This window comes from Anguilla rostrata, chromosome 4 (genome assembly GCF_018555375.3).
Source record: "Anguilla rostrata isolate EN2019 chromosome 4, ASM1855537v3, whole genome shotgun sequence".
Taxonomy (NCBI): Eukaryota; Metazoa; Chordata; class Actinopteri; order Anguilliformes; family Anguillidae; genus Anguilla; species Anguilla rostrata.
In genome coordinates this window covers 54,017,149-54,042,517 of record NC_057936.1, presented here as the reverse complement: position 1 = coordinate 54,042,517, position 25,369 = coordinate 54,017,149, and the positions used below count along the sequence as shown (strand labels likewise).

Sequence of the window (25,369 nt, the reverse complement as noted above, 5' to 3'; positions counted from 1 at the left end):
ACAAACTACATTGGCCAATCAGATCTGCCCAAGAAATTCCACTGAAATGCTACTGAAACAAGCTTTGAAAGACGAGAATCATGACTTGAGTTCAAACTTACAGCAACTAGACATGTGGCAGTAAGTTTCCATTTTCCGTCCATTACCAGGTCATGCTGAGTCTATAGTCATCAAGGACACATAGGTATTACATAAAAGGGGTTGCATCATCCTTGCAAAATGTCAAGCCCTCTGTGTAGAGGCAATAATCTTGCTGAAGACACTGAGCATATCCCGAACACAGTACACAGATATCCAGTGGCACACAGGGCACAATACAATCTGTTACATCAGTTCATTACACAACAAGCCAACTCACTCTGAATTTCTGCAAGCTTAATTACAGTGGTAAGGGGTTGCCAAATTTTAGAGCAAGGGAAAGATTTCATATCAGTAATGCAAAGGGCTACAAGAGCTTTAACAGATGAACCTTTCTCAGATACCAAGAACAAATCGACAAGAGTTGCGGGCAAACTCAACTACCTTTCCTGATTGTGCTCCATATTTTGTCAACTGGGGCAGGTAATTAAATCATTCAGCAATATTCAGTGGTGCACTGAATTCAGTGTCTGACACATTACCTGCATATGAGAGAAAAGCTCCTTACCTGGACATTTTACGAGGACTGGCCAAAAATAAGGAACACTGGAGCACAGCGACCTCAGGGCAAAGGACACTATTTAATGAACGGGGTGGACTGACGTTTTGACGTCTACAACGTATTCCCCGGAGTCAAATAACACTCCATTACATGCATATTGTCAATGGTAGTGGTGTTTGCTCATATTATGTAGACAGCAGCTCCATTAAAAGAGGTGATGAGTTTGAGGGCCACTTGTGGCAAGGCTCTTTTGGCAAAATCCCGAGAATAGAGAAAGTTTTTTATGACTTGGTGATTTCCAGAGAAATACCCCCTAAACAAGCATGAAGGAACACCTTACTAGTCAGCTGTCAATCATTCACGTCAGGCAAAATTTTGACGGTGGCTGGGCTAATAGTCAGGCTTTCTCTCGGAAATGGCGGAGGAAAAACTCTTTCAGCAGCTCTGAGACTATAATTTGATATCATTACGACATGCAATTAGAACCACCTGGGCAAACAGTGACTACAAAGCTGGCCCTTTCCCATTCCTTTAATTGTCCTTCAGAAGTCTGTTTCAGTGACAGCCCCAAAACAGGAACTTTTATGGAAAACACTTTTTTTTTTTAAATCACTGTACCAATTTAGCGGCTGGCTCATTTTAATTCACAGTGATTGACGTAGAAAACTGTATGGAGCTTTGCTCAAATCTCCAGCCCACTTCTTCATATTCCCCTTACAGTCACACCATTAAGTATTTATAAACCTTGAGTACAAACCCTCATTTGAGAGACAGTGAGTCTGCCCAGAGTGCTCAGTGTTTACAGAAGGAGCGTCGTTCTAAAGGAAAACCCAAAAATACACATGATTTATAAACCAGCACTGAGTTATGCAATGTCAAAACATGTGGCTTCCATGCAAAATAAAACTCAGCACGCAAACCACGCAGGTCACTAACAGAAGGAATTCCAGCCCCCTTTCTTGACTGTAGCTTACAGCCTATTTCTCTACATTAGTCATAATGTGGTTAGCGATTCCAACACTTTTCACAACATTTAACTTTCCTGAATGTAAATTATTGCCTGAGGCCATTTGTTCCACTGAGAGAAATCACTATCTCTGCACATATTTTTCAATGTACATTCCAGGAATGCTTTTTAAGAGTGAGAAAAACTAATCATTTTTAATATTATAATTTTAATAAATAGTTTGCTCTTCATCAACACACATGGGTCTAAAATTGGTTAAAGAGTTGTGATTAAAGATTTTGGAAAGGGCTTACTGTAAGTCCCAGGCAGAAAGACTGACACACATATGCAAATATGTTTGACAGTTTCAGGAACCTCTCACTGCGAAAAAAAAGTAGTTGAATTAAATATCTGGAAAATCCATGGTTGTGTAGTGAGCTTGGTAATTACAACAGAATTGCTCATCAATTTAGCCAAGGTGAAAGAACAATCTTCTCATTTTTGTGTTAAATTATAAAAATTTCTAGTGGGGAAATAGTTTTTACTGCTAAATGTATCTGCACATGTGTCTTTACTGCTCTGAGAGGAGCACCTTTCTGGTCATCAGGCTCTGGCCTGGCTTGCTAAATTAACTGCAGTTGTCTTACTGTTCCATTAAGAATCAGTTCAAACTAAGAGCACATGGACAGCTCAGAGCAGAATGCGTAAGCTGGCAGCATCCTGTCGTTCTGTTGCAAAGGAAAGTTTATAATCTGACATTTACCAAAACCAGAGTCTCCTCAAAATCCTAAAAAAATTATAATATAAAAAGAACATATTTAAAAATGTAAAAATCTCTACTTGAGAGAAAAATGTTTTGAGTTGCATTTTTTTTTTGTTTGTGAACAGAAGAACAGCGTATGAGTCTTACATATTCATAATTAACAAAGTTGGCTGTGATGAAAGCTGTGATGACAGTTGGCAGTACTATGCCTCTCTAAGCTTTCTTAAAAAGTCTTTCTCATGGGAGAACCAGTTCAGACAAGCCCCTCAGTCACTGCGGTCTTGTCACTGTGATACTAATTAACCATGTGAGTGGGGCACAGTTATTGAGTAATGTTGCTGAATTCTTTCTTAAGGATTTTAATTTAAAATCTAATTCCTAAACCTCCATTATTGGTCCATCACCACCAGTGCTACTGGCTCTGTTTCACATAAATACACAATATTATGTGCATTATTGTTTACCTCATATAATGTCTTTAAATTTAAAATGTGTTTTTTTCTTTGACCTTAAAACTTAATTACATGAAGAGTTTTAAGGTCACTGAAATTAACATTAAAATTTGGGGGAAATAAAGGCATGACATTTCAAATTAGTTAAGTTATTTGGGTGAAACAATCACTTTAATGAACACTTTAGTTTAATCTGTAATAGGACAGGATAAGACTGTTCAACATCATTGTGTCATATCAGATTCTATGATAATGTTCAGAAAGTGGACAATGCTAATTTTGTATACTACTAGCAGCTTGACCGAATGTGAACTGAAAGAAAAAGAACCTCACTGAGATAAGTTCACCCCATAAAAATCCAGCACAATTAAATTCAAAAGATCCTCAGAAGATGGAGCAGTATAATTTCTGTAATGAAAGTGACCCCAGAGTGAAACAATAAAACCCACTAAAAACAGCACAATACAAGGAAACAGAGACAAAAATAGAAGCATAGCAAAGCAGCTGTGGATATGAAGCCTTTTTGCAACTCTCTCTAACACTCTTTGAATGAAGATTTACTGCACACTTATTCACCACTCCTGTGTCACTGCGCGAGTGGAGGAATATTATGACAGTGCGGGACAGAAGTGGCATTTCCGAGCTGAACGCATCCTTTCTGCTGGATGCTCTTGGAGAATGTGCTTAATTGGCTGCGAGCATGTGCATTAGACAGGGCAGCGGTGACAGGAACTGGAGAGCAGATGCACTTTGTCAGCAGAAGGATGAACTGTAAATATTGACATTCAGCGCAGCCCGCAGCAGTGGTCCCTGTGCCTGAGGGGAATCCTTTCATTTCCACTCTACCTCTTCTCTCTCTCTCTCTCTCTCTCACACACACACTCTTTCTTTCTGCCTCTCCCTCTAGCGGGTCATACAGAGACATAGCGCAGCACACTTGCTCCAGCTCCCCAGTGCACTCTGTAACCTCTTCAGTCTAATGGAGGATATTAAGGGCTTTGTGGGACTTTATCAGCCCTGGCAGGGGATTAAGACAAACAGTGTTTAATTTACCACCAATGAGAACGCTGGGCCTTTTGTTGTCACTCGGTGCTGCCAAAATCAATAAAGCGTTTTAAAAGTCTTGAAGAGAACCTGCGTGGCTGCTCAAGTGCATACTCCAGGGAGGGCTTAGCACATTGCTCAAATCGCTAGCCTGTTTTCTTGAATGAGCATTCCCCCTGCACACATAACTGAGGGCAAAGCAACCCATCAAGCACACAGAGAGACAATTGTTTCCCTAAGGCTACTGTACTAGGTGCAGCACATTGTAAACTGGGGCCTCTCCACAACATTCTAGGTCTGCACGATAAACCAAAAATATGACACCCAAATGTGTCCACAAGCCACACGGACAGGCATAATCCTTATCTGTTTTTATCACCATCACTGCATGCCCCAGCAATCCAACCACATATCTTTCTTACTCCCCTTTTAAAAATTTCCCTTTATTTTTGTTGCAACAGTAGTCACAGGCTATTAAACTCCTGAGATAAAAATCAGCACCAGAGTGAGGCTGTTTTCAAAATCCAACACTGTGCTCCTCCGGCAGGGTGCTGTGCAGGATGTGTGTGTGTGTGTGTCTGTGTGTGTGTGTGTGTGTGTGTGTGTGTGTGCATGTTTTTTATCTGCATGTGCAAGCACATGTACATGCGTGTTCATTAATATCAGTAGCCTCTGTGTGTGCTTGCACGAGGGTGTGTACGTACGACTGCGAGTCTGAGAGCCGAAATTTCCTCCTGGCGGGACAGGGCTGCCCTGAGCAGAGGAAGCACGCTCATTTCTGCAGGGCTGGTCTCCTGCGCGCCTCTGATCGACAGATCGTTTTCATAACCACTTTTCTGAGGTCAGAGCCGAGTCTGCTGCAGTCACGCAATCCTCCGCCTGCTGATCTTTACTATACCACTACTTCACGAGAGCCTCTTAAAGAGACAGGGCCTCTTTTCGCCTTCCTGGCAACTCCCCGTACACTGTCACAGAAATATACCTGAGCCAGGGCGTACTAACACTGATGTAGTCTGGTTTGTCTCTCTCTATGAACAATATATTTACTCTCAGAAAATTTTGTATCCCTCAGAGTAGAATTTATTGCGATTACGTGAAAACAAATGGGGGAGCAGTATTCTTAATATTGAATTTATTCATTTACTTTCCTTGTGGCCTGTTAACACCAGGGTGCAAAGATGACAAAAGATTAATGTCTCCCTTACATAGTGCAAAGGGCAGGTAGACTTGCCTATTCCAAATGAAAACATCACAGTACCAGTGAGGGAGATTCCAGTTCCAGTCTGAGAACTGAAAAGAGGTGAAAAGTGCTAGACAGTTGGAAAACAATTACAACAAATTACCTGAGATTGAAGTGCTGTCACTTCTGCTGGACAGCACACAGAGTGCTTGGAGGAAACTATATACACATAGGCTGCAATACATCGCAACCATAGCGTCAGCAAGTAGCATAGCGTCTTAAACATACATTACTCACTGGATTCTAGCTCCAGTGTTTGACAAGTCCAGGTCCCAGAAACAGAGCTGTAGAAAGTTAATTAGGACATTAAAATCCGGCACTTATTTACACTCGTGTTGGTCCTAAAAGGGCTCAGTCTCCACAACCTTCCTCTTCACAAGATGAGGGATTTTTTGTGTGTGTTTGGGTCAGCCCAAGCTGTGACAGAGTAATGGCTGTCTGGAATTTGAGCATACAAATGGCCAGTGACAAAGACTCTCATTGTCCACTGTCCGACTGCACTGGACACCCACGCTTCGTACAGTCTACGTCCTTTGGAGCTAGCTCTCCTCAAGATTTGTCCAACACTTGGCAGACATCACAAAAAAATGGCTAAATATTAAAGAAGTGGGGAAAAAAAGGTCCCACTTTTATTACATGCAATAGATTGCGTGTGAAGTAAAAGACTGAAATTGTCACATGGCCAAATTTACTTTCTTAATCAAATCCAACCCTGAGCAGAACTCCAGAAACTGCAAACAGGCTAATGCCTGTAATCATTTGATGTATCGGTGCGCTAATTTTCTTAGCCTTCTCAAACACTATAATTAAATGGTTTCTCTGCATGAGTTCCTGGCAGCCCTATGATGTCAATTTGCATTACTGTGGAAAAAAGGTGGCTGGTTATTTGTTTTCAGCTGTCTTGATATGTGCAGCTCCAAAACTCAACATACAAAGTGAAATACACAAACAACCTGAAACACAAGGTGTTTATCAAGTGCTTTCTTTTAACCTAAGTCAGTACTAGCAATTCTGTTTTGCTGTTTTTATTCATCTTCTTACTTGGCCACTCGCTAAAACAGCAGTATTCAGGAAAATATCACATTAGAACTTATCAATGGGAAAGCCACGAACAACACAGCAACCCCAGTGACTGGCAAGTGCGAAATTGATCCTACACATGACCTATGGAGCACGGGTATATTATGGTTAACAGCTCGGGGAATTAATCAAGACATCTATCTCGACCGTGTCATCACTGGGCCCCTGAAACCTGAAGAAATCTGAAATCCGATTGGTGCTCGGAGGTTTTCAATGAGCAGAGGGTGCAGCTACCAAGCGTCTTCGCAGCAGCGAGCCAGAACGCATCCGTGCCAAAAGTAAAACTGAGCTCTGGCGCCGCTCACAAGAATGTTCACCAGCTCTATTTGAAACATCAAGCAGATCTTTTGGAAAATGTTAGCTGTCCAGTCCAGCCCTTGGCCTCTAGCACTTCCACATATTGCGGGAGAAAAACACTGCGCCCCGTTTCTGATGTCTTGACCCACATGTGACAAGGCCGATGAATCACTTTCCACAAAAAAAATAAAATAAATAAATAAATAATTGAGCGAAGGGAGGGGCTGAGCATTTTCCATTTTACTGGATAACCATAGAGAAATTCAGTAATAAAATCAATAATGAGTAGTGCCAATAGTTACCAAAACTAGACTATAAAGTACCATCAATACAGTCAAATAAAATTCTATTACCTAGTGACTCCTTTTCCTCGACTGCTACTGACAGTGTTCATGTGTATGGCACCATATGGCCAACGCAGGCTGTATTATGTGCAGTATGAATGCACCCATAGTGCGATTTTGGGGCTGCATCTGTTTTTACTCTGTGGAGTAGCTTAATTTCCCATGAGAAAAAAAGGCTTCCTGTAACGCCAAATAGGTCAACTTTGTGACCTGACACGCGAGCCGATAGAGATTATTCTGCATGAATCAGCCAGTGCGAGAAAGAGCTGATTGGTGGGTTTTAATCACACGTCCTCCATTCACGGAAAGTGGAAGCACTAGAGTGTGAATAATCAAGCATCGTGTGCCACGTTCAGACTGATATTCTTAAGCACCCTGTGTCTGGTCTGCATGTAGTACATGTGGACCAAGCCAGTCCAACTGATAAACTGCTCTAGCGCCCCATTCATTTATTTATCCCTGGAAAAAGGTTCTGAGCATAGTGTATCTAGGCTGAGATAATTTGTCAACCATTTCAAGGGCACCATACATACCACACAGTAGACTGGTTAGGGGGGTATAAAATGAAACATATTCAGAAAAAAGGCAGGTATGGTGTGTGTGTGTGTCAGTGTGTGTACGTGCATGCGGGCGTGTATATACAAGGTACAGAATTTATAAAACATAAAGCTGCGCAGATTATAAGCACAAAGGGTATTTATTTAAAACAGTCCAATATATGTATGATTTTTTAGATAAGACTTATTCATTATTCTTCCTTGTGTTTGATCCTATAACTGAATGAAAAATGTCCAATAAGACATTTGCAATGGCGAAAAGCCTTACCCAATTAGCAATTCCACTGTGAGTTAAATGATAGGCCACTAACTAATCCCCCCCCCCACCCCCCCGACGCCTCCCCCAAAACAGAAAAGGAACAACAATTAAGTTTAACTTTTCACTTGCATGGTTTTGCACCGTAAATGTGTGTCAGCACCAATGTCAACAGCTCATTTCTAAGCCTTTATGTTCAGGGTGTTTACTGTTCTTGCTCGGGTGAAATCGGTCTCGCAGGATAATGAGCGCTTCCAATAGACAACTGGGTACTGACAGGCGCATTATTAATTGCATACATGAATAATGTGTTGGGTTACCACTGGCCTCCCCCAAGAACCAGGCAATCAAAGGGACTCAATTATGGGCTGTCAAGGCATTATAATGCAAATTTTTCTTGCTTTCTGCAGTACGAAAAAAGCTAATGTGTTTGACAAGAAGCTAAACTGGATGTGCGAGCAAATTACAGTTAAAAAGCAAAGCTACAGTTGTTTAAAGGAGATGAAGAAAGAAAAACAGAGGCCATGACAAGGAGTATCCAGTGGGGAAAAGGAGCATGTTTGCAGCGGCATGTGACAGGATGGGGTTTTATGCTAAACTCGTTTATGACATATTGGGGTCATTTTCTCATAGTTTACACTATGTTGCGTGTGAACAGATTGGTATCCTGTAGATCCAATTGCCCACAAAGAGAGAAGCACATCTACATGAATGTTTCCTTTGAACCCCCCTGATGAGGCAGCAGACAAGCTGTTTTACCAAGTAATGTGGGATGATGTTATTTCAAACAGGCCAGAGACTTTGCATCAATGTTATTAGTCTTTTAAAATGCCACTTCATGTTCACACACTGATTCTGCTGTTGTTCACAATATGTGTGTGTGTGACTATAAATTTCAATATTGAATTAAAAGTCTAGACAGTAGAGACAGAGAGAGAGAGAGAGAGAGAGAGAGAGAGAGAGAGAGAGAGAGAGAGAGAGAGACCAGCAAGTGTACATGCCTGTGTACTGCACTTTCAATAAAACAGCAAATGTTTTGAATCTGATGCTGCATGAAATATATAGTTTATTGTTTAGACCCACTGGGAGGAATGTCTAATCCTTATTGGAACAGTGCATATTTAAAAAACGGTATCTGATGAAAACAAACACTGGCGCGCTACCAGCAAAAATGGAATTTCCCTGGTCCGCACGCAAGCTATAGGACGATCTGCCAGGGAAAGGTTTAGCAGCTGCAGAGCACGCATATAACATTCTGTCCTTCTGAAGGCCAGTTTAAACATGATACTCCGGTCAACATAAACAGAGCCAAGCATTAAATTCCGTATTTGTGCAACGCCTCCATCAGTGGGGGCACATCGTTATAAGCCAGTGTTACACTTTTAAGAAGGCACAACTTGACAGAAAACATGTAACCTAAAAAAAACTCCTTGAAAAAAATAAATAAGCAGTATACTGAACTATCCATAACTCAATCAAACAGAGATGTGAGCAATAGACTACAATGTCCTTTTTTTCAAAGAGACTAATTTCTACATGTGTCGCATATACTGCACCTCTTGTTTGTATGGTTTTGCCACAGGCAATTCAGTCAGGACACAAAAACACATTACAGATTCACAGTAGCTTCCCCAAAACCAGACCAGAAGGCCGCAAGTTTTGGTTACACGCTGTTGACAATATTTCAGCAGGCACTAACAATGATTTATTTTTTAATTATTTTTGGCTCAGGCTTGTAACTGAACAACAGGCATCTGACAAGTGATTCCAAATGCAGTTCATACATGTGCACAATATTTTCATGCTTCTGAAAAGTTGCTGACAATACTGATACCACGAAAATAAAAGCAATAACCTGGAAATTAAATCTAAAGTCAGTGCCAGGCACATTTACTAAGTAGAATGCTAAAATTAAATAGCATATTATTGTAATTCCCCAGATAAGTTAAAGTCACTCCTCCTCCATCAAATGAATGTTGTTGCATTCTGGTTAGTTCCTTAGATAAAGTATTTGATGATAACTGAAGACAGACATTAAAGATAAGCACAGCAAAAGGAAGCGGCACTGAAAAGATATCAAAATAAGATTCACGGGTCATGAAGACCAGTCCATTGCTCCCCCTAGCTTTAGCACAGCCCAGTCCAAAAACACAACTGGCAAATCAGTTCAGTTCGCTACCCAGAATTAGCTTCATTTCAATTACACTAACTAGACACATCTGGGGGAGGGCCAGTAAAAGGTCATAATTGTTGCTCTGTGCTGTTTGAATTGGGGAATTGGAATTATCACTTAAATATCCAGCTTCACAGAACTTCAAAGAGCACTAATATGCTTTCAACACTTTCAACTCTTGGCTGCTTTCCTTCATCCATAACAGTTCCACAATGCCTTATTACATTTTCACTTATTCAGTGTTTTTTTTTTTTTACATCTCACCCCCCAAAAGAGGATTTCTTTAAAATCGATTAGGCAATTACAAATTGTGTGCAGCTTAACAATAAGAAATTGTCAAACATCCCATTTCCCAAATCTGAACTACCCAAATCAACACTTGAACATTGCAGGAATTACTTGTAGAATTCCCAAATGTATTACTGAAAGTTTCCAGTCTACTACTTTTTTCACAGACAAAGTGAGTGACCTTATTGGTCCCTAATTAGGCTTCTGACCACCTTGCTCTCAGCTTGTAGAGTTCGGAAACCAGATATGATTATTTCCAGTTCTCTGTTCAGTGGACATGATGCTATTAGATTAAAATATATGTTCCATCGTGCCTCAAGGGATGGGTGAGCAATGAGTATGTGTGTATCGCTTGTTGTAATGTTCTTTAAAGTAGACCATGCTTGGAATATTTTACACAATAGTTTGCTTTTGCTTTTCTGTAAGTTTTACAGCACCATTGTTGTTTTTTGAGTTAAGGTCCCAGTACCTTGTTTGTCTATATTACATGGTTTTGTACTCAATCTGATCCTGTGTACACATAATGAATGTGTGTGCATGTGTGTGTATATATAGAGAGACTTTTAAATGCAATATCTGCACAGATTTTATTAACACATTTGATGTTGAGATTCTAAGTGAAAGGAATCAAGTGAGAAAAATGTAACTGAAATGCCACGACAGACTGACTTTTCAATTTAACAGAAAGCCTCTCATTTCTTATCCCACGGTTCAAACACAGACATGTCACATATATGACAACACACACTTGTCTGTATCAAAAAAGAAACAATTGATCAAAAACCCCACCAGTGGCACATTGTTCTGTTTCTTCCCTTCCCTTCTCAAACTGCAACCCGGTTTTAACCATTAGAGTTTCAAAGACATCCTATATTATCTCACCCAGCACGACATGATGTCATTAAAGTCTGCCGAAGTCAGCCTTCAAATCCAGCAGCATTAGGGCTGGCGTGGTGATATTTACAGTAGAACACTTAAGACATACCTTCCTTTCTTCTGTATTACAAATTGTGCCTGGGGGCTTGTGGGCCTTGCCAAGGAGTAGTCACGCAATGTTTTCAGTGAATAACTGGAGCATTCATTACCCATAACTGTCCTCTGCCACTTCTCATTGAGGGCAATTACTCCCTTATGTGCTTGGAACCCTCAGTCTGCTAGGAGCTCCCTAGCTGCTGTTTTCATCATTTTTTTCCCTTCTTTGTCCCCCCTCCCCCCCCATTCAACAGACATACATTTTGTCATGTTCTCTCGCACAGCCGTAAAACAGCCCCGAGTTCGACGGTTGTTGTGTGTATGTAACAAGCGAGTGTTCCGGGAACAGGCACGCCACCTGTTTAAACAGACATCGTGTCAGTGTCCCTTTTTTTCCCCACAAATTTGTTTCCTCTCACTTCAGTTGTGGAACTCAACCCAAAGGCCAAGGATCAAAAAGGCTGCCTTTCAATGCCCAGCAAAGGGTTTGTCAAGCTTGTGTTTCCAAAATGTTTACAGCCTACAATTATTACTGCAATCTAATGATGTAATTTTAAATATGCAATATAATTTTAAGACTGGGGTCCTGTTTTTTCACTTCATGACAATTGATTACAAGCAAAACAAAAAAAAGTATTGAGTCTCTTAAGCCTGGTTATTATGGATATACTTGCTTGGATGTTTTTAAACAAGCTTTAAACCAGTAATGGTGTGCTATTACAGTGTACAGTGAAGTAGGACCACAAGGAATATTCTGACCTCCCTAATACTAAGATTCCTAATTTTAATTTATCACACAAGACACCGAGCTCATTGCTCTTTACTTGGGCATGATGGCAAAGTGGCGCTCTTCTTAATCTCCTAGGAGGGGTGAAGTTTAGTTCATTTTTCCCAATATATGGCTTCTCTCATACCACACAAAAAATTGTAAAGTTTTTCAAACAAAGTCTTATGAACAGATGAGACGAGCATTAAACTGTACCAAAGTGATAAAAAAGAGGAAAGTGCGAAGAAAAAAAGGAACTGTACATGATCCAAAGGAACGCCCTCATCTGTGAAACATCTTGGAGGTAGTGTCATGGCTAGGGAATGTACTGTTGCCACTGGTACTGGCTCACTTGTCTTCATTGATGATGTGACTGCTGACGGCAGCAGCAGGATGAATTCTGAAGTGTACAGAAACAACATATCTGCTCAGATCCAACAAAATGCCTCAAAACTCATCGGACAGTGCTTCACCTAGCAAAGGACAATGACCCCAAACATCCTGCTAAAGCAACCAGGGAGTTTTTCAGGGCCAAAAAGTGGAATGTTGTTCACTGGCTATCACCGTCCTCAATCCAACTGAACATGCATTTCAACTACTGAAGACAAAACCGAAGGCAAAATTCCCCAGAAACAAATTGGAACTGAAGAGAGCTGCAGTACAGGCTTGGCAGAGCATCACCAGGGGACATGCGCAGGGTCTGGAGATGTTGATGGGTTGCAGACATCAGGCAGTCATTGAATGCAACCATATACTAAATATGAGAACTTCATTTCAGATTATGCTATTTTTTCCCATTGCTTTTACTCCCCTAAAATGGGAGGATTGTGAGCTGTAATTCCTACATGGATCAGCTGATATGGATGTAAATACCTTCAAATTAAAGCTGACAGGCTGCACTGCAGCCTCACATTCATTGTGTCTTTGAAATCCAACATGCAAGATTTACTGCAAGGTTACTGTCCAAATAATTCTGCACTTAACTATATGCATAAAGAGTAAGATAACCCACAGGAATGACAAAAATGACAAATTAATAGCCATTAATACTGATCAAAAGGAACAGGGTTAAAATGGTTAAAGTACATTTAAAAGCATTTAAAAGGAAATAAAGGTATATGTAAAGGAATCATTTAAAATGTAATAAAAGTCACAAAAGTACAAATCAATCTCAACAACTGAAGCACTAAACATATCAATAAAATTAAAACTATAAAACTATAATATTGTTTTCTAGCCACTTCGTAATTCAATACAAGACAAAGACAGAGGCTGAGGCAATAAATAATGGCGTAAAAGGGAAAAATGACCAGGAACTGACTGATGTCAAAAGCATCTATGATGAATATCTTTTAGAATTACATACAGAGCATTAAATAATATAAAATGTAATGTTTAAATTCATAACTTTTAAGGACAAAGTGCCATTGTGGTCAGATATAAAAAAAAAGAACAATTGTCTCAGAATATTGAGAATTCATGAGGAAAGAAAAAATTGTCTAATGCCGAAATCAAAACAGCTAGCATTTAGACAGCTTTAGCAATCTTCAGTTGTTTAATTAAAAAATATATGGAACCCTGTAGTGGGTCAAAATGAATGTACTGCATACTGGCTTATTAGTGGCCTTATGGAAAAAAAAAATAAATAAATTGTTGCAGGATAAAAAGCTATCTTTTTGCCTGTAGAGTGTCTGTTAAGTGTCTGACTCACATTTGAACTGGATTTTCAAAACTTGTTCGTTCTTTGCAATTGCACCTCATGTGTCGAAAGCTTTCATAAAAGATTCAAAATTTGAAAATTCAACACTGGGAATGTAGGCGTGAAAAAAATATGTGAGTGAATACTCATTTTTGTTGACATAGCTGGAGACTGTTTGAAGAAATCTGGCACACTCCACTAAAGTGCTGTTTGTTTTGAAAAACCACTTCACTTTTACAGAGGGTGCTGAAGATCACAGCGAGACTGTTAATAGTGACAGCTTTTCTGACTGATAACTGAATATATGTACAGATACAAGTTTGTAGGAGAATTCTTTTCTTAATTTCAACCGATACAAGTGATTTTTCAGGGTCAATCCGTTAGCAATAAGACATTTTGAAATTAGTGAATGCCCGGGCAACTGGTAGCCGTAGTTTCTGTGGTCAAACCACAATGCAACCTACTTGAGTGTAATTACTGCAGACAGAGCCCTACAATGGTGTTTGGGAAACAAAGGTTTTCACTTTGACATGAGCCAGAAACATTCAGTCCCACACTTACACATGCTGTGCTCCCAGCTTGGCCTTGTCAAAGTGAAATACTTTGTGTCTAGACCAGATGTGGCTTTGGGTAATTTACTTATGCCCTTTGTGATCTATGGACTTTTTCAAGTGGGACTATTCAAGCGAATACATGCACCATCTATCGCGTGAGAGGTCATTGAAAAGAAAAGAAATTTCTTGCCTGGAGTATAAATCACTAATGAGCAAAACATTACCAACATACACCTTTAATAAGTCCGTATTTCTGCCACTTGCACTATATACCATGGAATGGAAATGACCTTAGAATAAATAGCTTAAATCAGTTAGGATGATGCTGTTACACAATACAATATCTGATAACAATTTATCATTGTGAATGATTTAATCAAAATTTGATTTAAATAGTGAAAAAATATATGCACATGTACATCATCTCAACACTTCAAATAATACTATTGCTTTTTAAATCATAAATTTGGTAACTCAAATTTCATAGATTTATGTTCTTCACACAGCTCATATGAAGCCACATCTTTCCTATTTAAAATTGTATTATTGTACATACAACCAAATCAGCAAGAGAACAGTTACACTCCAATTTGCATGACTAAAACAGACAAGATCTGAGAGAGAACAGAGAAACAATCTGTGTCTACATTAGTGTCAATGACAATCTTTGAGCCACAGCAGGCCTTGAGTGGAAATCTACTTCTAATCTGCTGCATGTCACCGTGTATTGACTGCCTTCTGCACCCCAAGCCAGTTCCAAAATGTTTTCAGTACCTTCATGGATTAAGAGTTCAGCTGTAAAGACAGTCCTCAGAAGGAAATGGCTGAGAGATCCCATGTAGTATTCAGCCTCTGTATGAGAAACATATTGCTCACTGCAATTCTGCACCATTATGAGATTCAAAGACGCAAAATGTGCAGTCACACAGAGAAACTGAGGGGACACACACGAAAGAGTAAAACAATGTGTGACATATTGTCTGATAATATATATCACAGTTGTAAAGAGAATGATCTTCAGGGCCTTTAAATACCTGGATGTATGTTCTAAATTGTGTAAAATGCGGATGAGCTAATTTTTTTAAACTGAGGATTTGCAATATGGAAGACAAAGATGTTACACATATTTTCCAAAAACGTGACCAGTGCAATCAAGTCAACGTTATAAGATCCCTCTCCCCCACAGCAGTGGTATTAGATGAAGATTAGATTGGGCAAGCTGAGGGATTCATATGACATACGAAAGTAAAATAATTGATTTTATTTATTTTATAAGAATTTATTTATTCTGAGTGAAATTGTGCAAACAACATGAGCAAGCGCACAAGAAGGTAATGGTGCGGTTTGAGCATTTTGGTGAGTCAAGAGAATTAACTTAATGGTGCCTCTGAAAGAACTAATTTAAATATCATTGCAACACATAGCAAAGGTTCTGTGCAATACAATTCAAAACAATACAATTCCATGAAAACACTACTAAATGACAACAGCCATAAGGTGGGAAAGGGACTATTTCTGTGCCCGCATGTTATTTTACATTTTTAAACAAGTTACCAGAAAACTGGATCAGTTACGAAATGTGAGCATTTATATTTATATATACAATAATGTTGTAGTACTTGAACAAACTAGCTGGCCTTTAAACACCTAACTAGAAGCAGACAAAGCACTGGGGACAAACCAAAAATATAGACTGTAAAGAAATATGAATGCATAAATAATCGGAACTGTTTCATTTATATTTGGTTGAAACTTCGCCTTTTTCCAAAAGTGTCTCTGCTGTATTCCCTGTCTTGATCTCCTGATGTGTGCCGACTGAAAACTGCACAGAAGTTACGGGCTGTCTGACTGCATCAAGTGCAAAATGATACGAGATCTCTCTGTGTGGCACTTTGTTTGACAGACACGGCTTTGCACAGATTTCATCTGGATTACGTCACCTTGCTCCATCTTCACTTTGCTGTGGAACTGCATTTCTTATCCAGCTTAAAAGACGTAATTACTTGCAGAAAGGACAAAGATAGAAAACTCCGTAACCAGGAAAGAACTCCAAAACACTAATCAAAAGTGAATTATTTTATTCGCTCTATATGAAAATATAAATGGAAAACCGAAAACACAGGATACAACGATGCTGTGTCGTGCATAAAGAATTTTCCTACTCTTAGAAAATTTGTTTTTATTCAGTATATCTACCATCATACCGAGAAAAAGTTGTTTTTCAGAATTATCGCCTCTCTGGAGCATTCAGTTATGTAATATCACTGCAATAGAATATGGGGATCACTCATTATAATGCAGCTGTCTGGATATTGTATATATGTTAGCATACTCAAGCCTAAACGACAAAAGCTATAACAGACCTTTGAGACTCAAACACTACAGTAGAGTAAATGGTGGCTGGTGGGGCTAGATTGTGCTAAGAAACTGAACAATTCTCTGCAAGAATAAGGATTCTTATTTCTCTCCAGAGGTTCCCATACCAACAGAATGAGCTCAAGTGGTAAGAATGCACTTAGCTGTTATCCTGCTTCATCTAAAATCTGTTGCCGAGATACAAAGTTACAGTGTATACTGTACCACACTGCGTGCGCGGTAGCGTGAGAGCACAGCGAGTTATGAAACTGGACTTCTCTGCTTGACGTACAACTGACGTTAACTGAACAGACCTCGAGTTCCTCTCGATCTATTCTTCCCCATTCAAAGCCCATATTTAGAGCAAGAGCAGACACTTTTTTTCCCAAACCTGTTTCCTCACTGTGGAGCACTTTGACCCACAACCCCAGACAATGGGTTTGATCACAACAAGATATGCACTTCTCCCATGGAGCAAAACTGGTCCTCATCCCAGAATGTGGCCTAGCCCTGCAAAGCAAGTGGCAACGGCAGACGAGGAGCCAATTCAGCACAGCAGAAGGAACTCTGAATTAAATAGCGCATTGTACTGTCACACAGTACCACCTGTTTGTGATGCCGTATTTATGTTTAGAACCTGTAGGCATCGCTTTAAAAGGCTACCCCACATTCCGGAAATCCCAGTCACCACTAGGTGCCACAGAGGGAGAGGGATAGTTATTGCAAAAACAATCCTATGCAGATTAAGTAGCTCTATGGTTCCAAGATTATTGGGGTGACAAGACTGTGGTTGATTCTGTAATTGATTATGCAAATAATGCACAGTCAATGTTATTTGTATGGTCTGACTTCTAACTACACATTCTTTTTTCTCACATTACAATCTCAACAGACCCCACTTTTTTAAGTTCCTCTCGAGTTTCCTTTGTTCCACCTGACTCATGTCACAAGGTCTCCTTTTCAGATGACAGTGCATAATCTAAAATAATCTTCATGACGAAGATTTAAAGCCCCCTGTTTAAAAATACCTTAAAATTACTAGAATAATGTACATGCACAGTGAAGACCATAAAATATGAAAGTCATAATGAATGTTCATGCAGAAAAGAAGCACATAGCAATTGTTTTTACATAGAACAGCTACAGCAGGTCTGAGTAAAATGCACACAAGAAACTTAATAAGCATGAAATGTGATAATGTATCACGGAACATGGTTGAATTTGATATATTTTCATTAATGACATGTTGTCTGGGAATATCATGTACTCTAGGAAACATGTACAAAATGCGCTTGAAGTTTGACAGAGAACACTTGGCCCTCGCGTGCTGAGAGGGTTGTGTTACGGTGCTGCAAAGTTGGGTTTATTTTCGTAACATCTCTCATCATTTCTCCTCAGTTCCAAAAGAAAAAAAAGATGACTGACAGCCATGGACTCAGAAGTGGGCGGGGCCTACAGTGCCCTACTTAAGTCAGACTAAACACACAGTGATGAAAAGGAAAGGTGCACCCCTGGTTCTGTTCCTCTCGTGAGACGTGCTTCCCTTCTGTCCCTATTATGGAAGGGCATGACCTGCTTGTTTGAAAAATTACATTCTGGGAGGAAATGCACGTGCGCTTGGATTCATTTTGAACAAGTACAAATGTGAGGCTCTGCTGTTTGCAGTGGTCAATTTAACCTAACTTTAACTTCAGCTGGAATTCCTGTGCCCTCCTCTCTCTTCCGCAGGAAATAAAATCAAAGACATAATTTTTGCGGAAAGAACACGCTGTCATCCCTGCAGCACGATGGCTTTAAAATTGCAGAGAGAACATTTCAGAGTTAAATTAATATTACCTCACTGGATAAGGTCATAATTCTGCAGAAATCTTCCAGCAGAGCACTGGTCTCTCTTTGAAACAACAGAGGAGGTAAAGACCAGCCACGCAATTGACAAACTGTTAGATTGAGTTGGTGGACAAACCTGTCCAGTTCAAATCAGAGGAGTTGGGACTTTGTAGTTTTTCAAGGAGTGGGGACTTTGTAGTCCAACACAGGGACCTTTTCCCATCTTTGGCTCTGCAGCGATAAGGACGGAGGGCGTTGGTAAGGAGAAACCCAGCAGTCAGCAGTGTGGAGAGCAGCGTGTGGGGGCGAGCCAGGGAGAGATGGTGACAGATGCAGTCAAAATAACCCTCATTTACACAACAGCATTCAAACTAGTCAGTAAACTCATCTCCCTGGCCAGAGATCAGTGCAAGAATAGCAGTGGAAGCAGGTTAAAGGGGCCCAGCATTTAAAAGAAAAGGCCTTCAGGGGAACAAACAAGACAAGACAAGTTTGATGAAGTTTGTCAAAATGACAAAATAAATATCCATGCAATATGTTTCATATATTTTGCAATTGATTACAGGCTGCATGAATTCAAAACGGTTTGTTGTTACTAGTCTTAACTGCAAGACTGTGCTATGAAACTGTTCATTTTTTAAGAACCCTTCACAGAACTTGTGCTTCATGGTGCTTCACGTCCACAGTACAAAAGAACCACTTTCCACTTAAATCATTCAAAGTGTGATTGACAGAACTGCTTTGAAAGTTTCCTGGCTCCTAAAAGACTTTGAGAGGTCTTGTCTTGGTGGGTAAGTTATATCTTTTTTTACTGTTGCTTTGGCAGACCAGCCTGTTGAAGTGTGTTGAGAAATGGCAAAGTCATGAGATGCATCTACAGAAAGAGCATAGAAGAACTTATATTGGCATTAACCACCAGCAAGTGCAAACCATGTGAAAATGGCTGAGATATCATACCAATGACATTAGTTCAGTGTATATTTGATCTAACTGGGTTGGCTTTCTGAAACATCACATACATTGTTTTAAATAACAATGTGAAATTCATTCCCATCCTAAATGTAGGCCCCTTACTCTCGTGAAACATCCAGAAGCTTGCAGCAAGTTAACACGGATTAAATGCAAGGATCAGATAGGCAAACCTGTCCATTATGAGAAAGGCCAAGTGGAGCTCAAACATCTGATACTCATAATGAAGGCTATTGATTTCATCCATGTGCCTAATATTTAAATGGCTGCTTGCCATCGGATAGCAGAAAAAATAAAAATAGGTAGTTCCTAAGAGGAAAGACAGCACAATGGACAGTAAGGTGCTCTGAAACAACTGTGACGTTAAGGTTTGGGTGTGGCTATGTAACCCCTTATTTTCCTACAGTACAGCGCACATGATTCAAGGTGGATTTAACACCATATCCAAGCATATCTTCCTTCATAACGAAGCTAAATTAAGTAATAAAATACATTACAGAAACACAAATGATCATGATGTATTGTTTTAAAAAAAAATGTTATCCAGTTATATTAACACAGCTAAACACAAGTGACAGAACTTGTGTTCTACACTAGAGTACAAGACAACAATAATAATAATAACCTCAGTACTTGCTATGAAAAGTTCAGTTTGTATTGTTAATGTTAATGTAATATTGCTCTAAAGTTGGTATGGCGAGGGGAGTTGGCCTGGGTGGTGAAATGGAAGCCAAATCTATTAGAACATATTGAGAATCCAGCACAACTTTATACAACCCAAGCTTATTCCTCATTGAGAGTGACTAAACCTATGCATTTTTATTGCGTCAGTATTATGTAATGAGGAACCTGTAACATTGCCACACAACATTCTCACGCAATAACAAGTTTGTTTCAGGAGTAACAATTGTGTGTGAGCACTTTCCTTCCTTACAACAATAAGTACAAAAAAACGAGGAAGACATTTACTGGCCTGATTGATTTTAATGATTTTTACTGATTGATAAAATGTATCCCCTTTGTGCTTAGAAAATAAGCATAAATAGTTGTTAAAGTAAGGTAATAAGTCGATAATGGTGAATTTGGTGCAGATCAGAGGGGAACAGAAATTCCCCCTGAATAAAACCTGCTCTTGGCAGCTGAGAGAAACAGAGGTGAAACAAACTAGAGCATAAACACAAAGGGAGAGATGGTATTTAATCCCTGAAGTAAATATTTAAAGAGCTGACTAATTAAAGCAGCTGTGGTGACAGGACAGTAAACATGACAGGATTATTACATGTGTACTGAATATGTCCAGAGCTTGGAAAATAAAGGCCATAATTCACAAAAGAGCCGGAACTGTACTTCTATGAGCAGCCACTAGGAAAAGGAACCCCTTTGTTTAGAGGTTATTTATGAAAGAACCGGTCCAAGTTCCAGCTTCTCCACAGACCAAGAGCCTGCTAATCTGCCTCTTGATATATTTACAACCCTTCCAAATGCTTTTAAAGTTGACAGAAAAAAAACCTATTAGGCTGGCCAGTGTGCTGAGCTGCATATTGTTTGATAACCAAAACCTGGCATCATTTAGAGAGCATTTACTAAGCATTTGAGAATAATAGCAGATGCAAATACCTGACTGCTGAGTATCTCCGGAGGATAAGACTGGAGGCGCTGCAATATCCCTCATGAAAAACTCATCTGAATCCACAAGGAGATGATAAACTCATTTTGCCCATAAATTATCTTGTCCTGACATTTTTTATTGCTCACATCAAGGTGACTGGATAAAACGCAGAAACCCTGGAACGGCCTGGCAAGAATGAATTTGATGAATGGGTTAACTCTGCTTACAAATTCAGAGTTGAAATACCAGACATGTATTTCCATCACATTCTCCATCAACTGTTCAGAACGACCAAGGCTGTTACACACTTATATCATGTAATAGAAATGCCTTCAATAAAATATGAAATGGAGGGTCATGATCATACATGGGACACTGCAGACCTTCTCACGTGTATCTTTTCCTGTTCTTTAAGTCTTATGGATCGTAGAGAACTACCTGAATTTTATCCCTCTTCCAACAATTCAAGACAGTGCACCACTGAAAATTATGGATATACTTCACAGTATTAGGTACAAATCTAAACATGACTCTTCTCTGCATCTTTCCGAACTCAAGTTTGAATCAGATTACTTTAGATTAGTAGGTATGGCATGACACACAATGCGATTATGTTTAACTGACCAACAGATTCAACACTCAACCATCGGGTGTGCAAGTTACACTGAATTACAGAAGTTTACATGTTACCCACTCTTTGCACTCCTAAATAAAAACAGAGGAAGGAAATACAATGTCCAACATGTAAGGTCAAACACATGCCGTGGTTCCTGCCATTGCTGCAGTATTTGTTTGTGTTTCTGTTTTTGCTCGCAATGTTTCCATTGCAACTCTGAGACTGACACAACATTTCCTCTTTTTTCTTCTTCCTCATACTACCATGGAGGCCTCTCACACTGTCCCTCTAGTGGCCTGTCAGAAGCATGCTGTGTGCACCAGGAGCATGCAATAAGCAAAAGTTGGTTCAGTAACATCAGTGAAAAACGACTATCAGAGGAGAATTCACAATATATATGAGGAAGCTCAGATTTATAATGGCTAATAACAACATATGCCTTGGTGCAAACCCATTATAATAATTTAAAAAAAAAACAGCAAATCACATTATAAGCTCTGAAATAATTACATAATTTGAACTTTTAAGATAACATGCTTTCCTTAGCCTAAAGAATATAAGAAAAAGGCCATCTTAACAATAATTATTACAAACAACAGACTTTTTCCCCATTTTCATTTTGCAGACTGCAATAAGATTGATGCCACTTCCTCTCGTCCAGCAATGCTCAGGCAAAAAGATGTTGAAAATATATAGAAAATATTGACCTGAATGTCATTCAGCTGCTCCTAACAATTGAGCCCACATGCTTCATCCTAAAAGTGTAACTGCGATACCTTTAACAGCCCCATAATCACCTGGCCTGAGAGATGAGCGCTCTGGCCTTCCCTCCTGCGCCGGCCTCATATGTGTGCCATGTGTGCGGATATCATGTGAGCCTCCTGGAAGAGACTTGTTAAGAGCTACACCTGGCAAAGCGCGAGGTGAGAGGCCTGGGAAGTGTTCTGTCAGTGCCGTGTGAGAAGCGCGAGAGGGAGAGGTATGCGGGGGTCTGTTGGGCTCTGTGGGGAGGTAGAGGGAGGGGGATGCAAATCTCGTTACGGCCCAGTTGGTGCAAGCGGGCATCTCGGTTAGGTCGATTCCATTTTAAGTCTTGGGCCATTCTCCCTCACCTGCGTAGCTCGAAACTCGCCCCACATCCATTAAGCCATTTGTTAATATTGGGGAAACGGTGAACAGAATTAAACAATGCAACTATGATTTGGGCCCAGCCTCGTCGCGAAGAAGCTTGTTTTGACATCAGAACCACGGAGTTGCTATGTGATGTTTTCAAATCTTTTTCTGAAGTGCCCTATAAATAATTGAAGATGCAGCAGACAGGGAATAACATCAAGATTAGCAAAAAAATAGAGACACATTAAATGCACAGATGATTGATGCCACTGGAATACATTGGTCTGTTTTCATATTACATGAATACACCTGAGACTGCCAGAGGGAAAAAGTAATGATTTAGAAGAGAAAATAGTATCTTGTCAGCCTAAAGTATTTCAGGGTGGATTATACAGCCCCATCTGAAACAATGTAACTTCCAGAGCAAAATGTGTACACTGGACTCTGTAAATTAGTCAATTGTGGGTTAGCCAGGAAAAAAAAGAGTTCAGTGCTTTAAAATGAACTCTCAAAATAGGCGACAAAATTGAGAAAATTCAAAGGAAATGAAAGTGTGCTCCATTCACACGGAAGGATGTGTAATTTTCCTCCTGGAGAATATACAGATATCTGCTCTAATGATAAGATGAAAATGATGGAGTTATATCTGCTGCATTATAGCTGACTGAAAATCATAACATCATTTGTTGAGGTCCTACTGTACATGCAAACGAACAATTTCTGGTTTTTGACAGGAGTCCAAAGAAAAAAGGTATTTTGACAAATTCTACTTTAAAAGCAGTCTTTTAAATGCGATTTACATTCATTAATTTTACTGGTATGAATGAAAATAAGCAAGGACTAAAGTTTCAGTTGGATACTTAAAACAAATATTTATGACAGCCTCATGCAAATGTAGAGGCTAACAGCACACATCATGAGCCTCTCGGGGAATCCCACATTACAGTGTGGAATTCTAAATGAGGACGCTGTTGTTCAGAACTACATTAGGGTCAGCTGAATTAAAGTCTATGTGCCAGTTATCCTGTCAGAAAGCATTTAAGGAAATAATTTGTTTTAAAGGGAACTAAGTGTTGATCTACTGGGGAGAGGTTGAAAAAACTAGAGAACCCTTCCTCTTCTCTTAAAAGCCCATAGGGAGGGAAGCGAACCTTACAGTTTTTTTTGTTTTTGTTTTTGTTTCGCTTGAATGGTTACCCTGCATAGGATACTTCATCACTGAATAACACTTATTGGTGGGATCTGAGATTCTGTTGTCATGCCATTATTTGCCAAAAGAGTACAATGTGAGGTATAAAAATGAATAAATGTAAATGATTGTTCTATTGTAAAGCCAACTTAACAGTAGCATAACAGCCAACAGTGTTTCTCAAAAGGGTGAAAAGAGTAGGATTATGCTATGCTATTAAATGATCACAGCTTTCTTTGCACCAAGTTAAAGGAATGTTATGCAACATCAAACTAATGAATTATAGTTTGTAATAACATGAACATAACTTGAAAAGAAAAAAAAATGTATCTGGTGAGGGGCACTGCTGTCCTATATCAATAACAGAAAACGCAAGAAACTAATTCCGTGTGTCATCACAGTTGTGAGGAACGGAGTGATTATGCTTAGGGGGATTTGAGAAGAAATGCCACACCTGGACATCTGCAGGAATATCACCCGAGAACCATAACACAACCACAAATATAGATACAGACTAACTGAATTACTCAGAGGAAGTAAATATTTGGTATCATATTACTTATTTTTTCTTGAAAATTCTTTGATTTCTTTGCAGAGGGGGGCACCACTACTTTCATATTAGAAATTGTATCAAAGACCAGATAATTACCAGCAGGGTGGCACAAAGATATTCATATTAAAACAGACAAATATGCACACTGAATTTGTGTTGGAGGGCACCAGGCAAATGACTGTATCATTTGGGCGCAATGACAATGCACGTACACAGTTGACTCTGTCCACAGATGCACATTCTCTTCAAATTCATTCCGGACCTTTCAGCCATTTGCCTCTTCCACATTCAGGATTACAGAATACACTTACATGTCTACTGTACATTGAAGTAATCTCTGATGAGTAACAAACGCTCCTCATACACCAGGTACTTCACACACAGGAGCAATATCCACACCAACCCACCGAACACCTAAACCTGAGAGCTTCTCATTTCAATTTGAACACAAATTAGACAGATCAAATCCAAATACACCCACAGCATTTTAAAACCAATTGCAAATTAATAGCAGATTAGGTTCTGTAGTAATCAGTGAGATCTGTCAGTTATTTGCCGTTGCTATGCAGGTATCCCTGTGGCTTTGTGTATTCAGTGTGGACCAAAGCCAGGCTTTGGGAGGAGAGCTGGCCCACACAGGTATGTCATGCAGGTACGTTGGGATGAAAGCTTACCTTGGAAAAAGCTCTTGACCCTGAGGTAGCTGACGCTCAGCCGCAGCACAGACAGTTTATCCAGCTTGGAGATGATGTCTGGCGAGAATGGCAGGAGGCTGGCCAGGCGATCCAGCTCCGCGTTCAGCCGATCCCGGTGCCGCTTTGACGGGTTGGACTTCTCACTCACCGCTGTCGGTTTCCTGCTGAAGCAGCACAGAGGGCTCAGAGACTGTCTGAAGAGGAACTGCGACTGTCTGTGCCAAAATAGGCTTTGAAATAGCCTGATAAAGGAAGGTTGGCATTGTCTGGTAAAAGAAACGAAGCAGCCCACCTAGACTTTTGTTATTGGCTTTGTCATATTAGTGGAACACAGTCAAACGCTCATCTACCTCAAAGTAAAAAGTGTTTTAC

General features: G+C 39.8%; 1 protein-coding gene across 2 annotated transcripts in view; it reads right to left on the bottom strand.

Annotated features, from left to right (window-relative positions):
• The window catches only part of LOC135253647 (aryl hydrocarbon receptor repressor-like), a 67,454-nt gene that overhangs the window by 38,506 nt on the left and 3,579 nt on the right, over nt 1–25,369 (bottom strand). Inside the window, exon 3 of one of the 2 annotated variants that reach the window (XM_064333214.1) lies at nt 24,977–25,161. In XM_064333214.1, coding sequence (XP_064189284.1) covers nt 24,977–25,161 — 185 coding nt within the window. The remainder of the gene's footprint in view (nt 1–24,976; nt 25,162–25,369) is intronic. The other variant, XM_064333215.1, reaches the window with a different exon arrangement.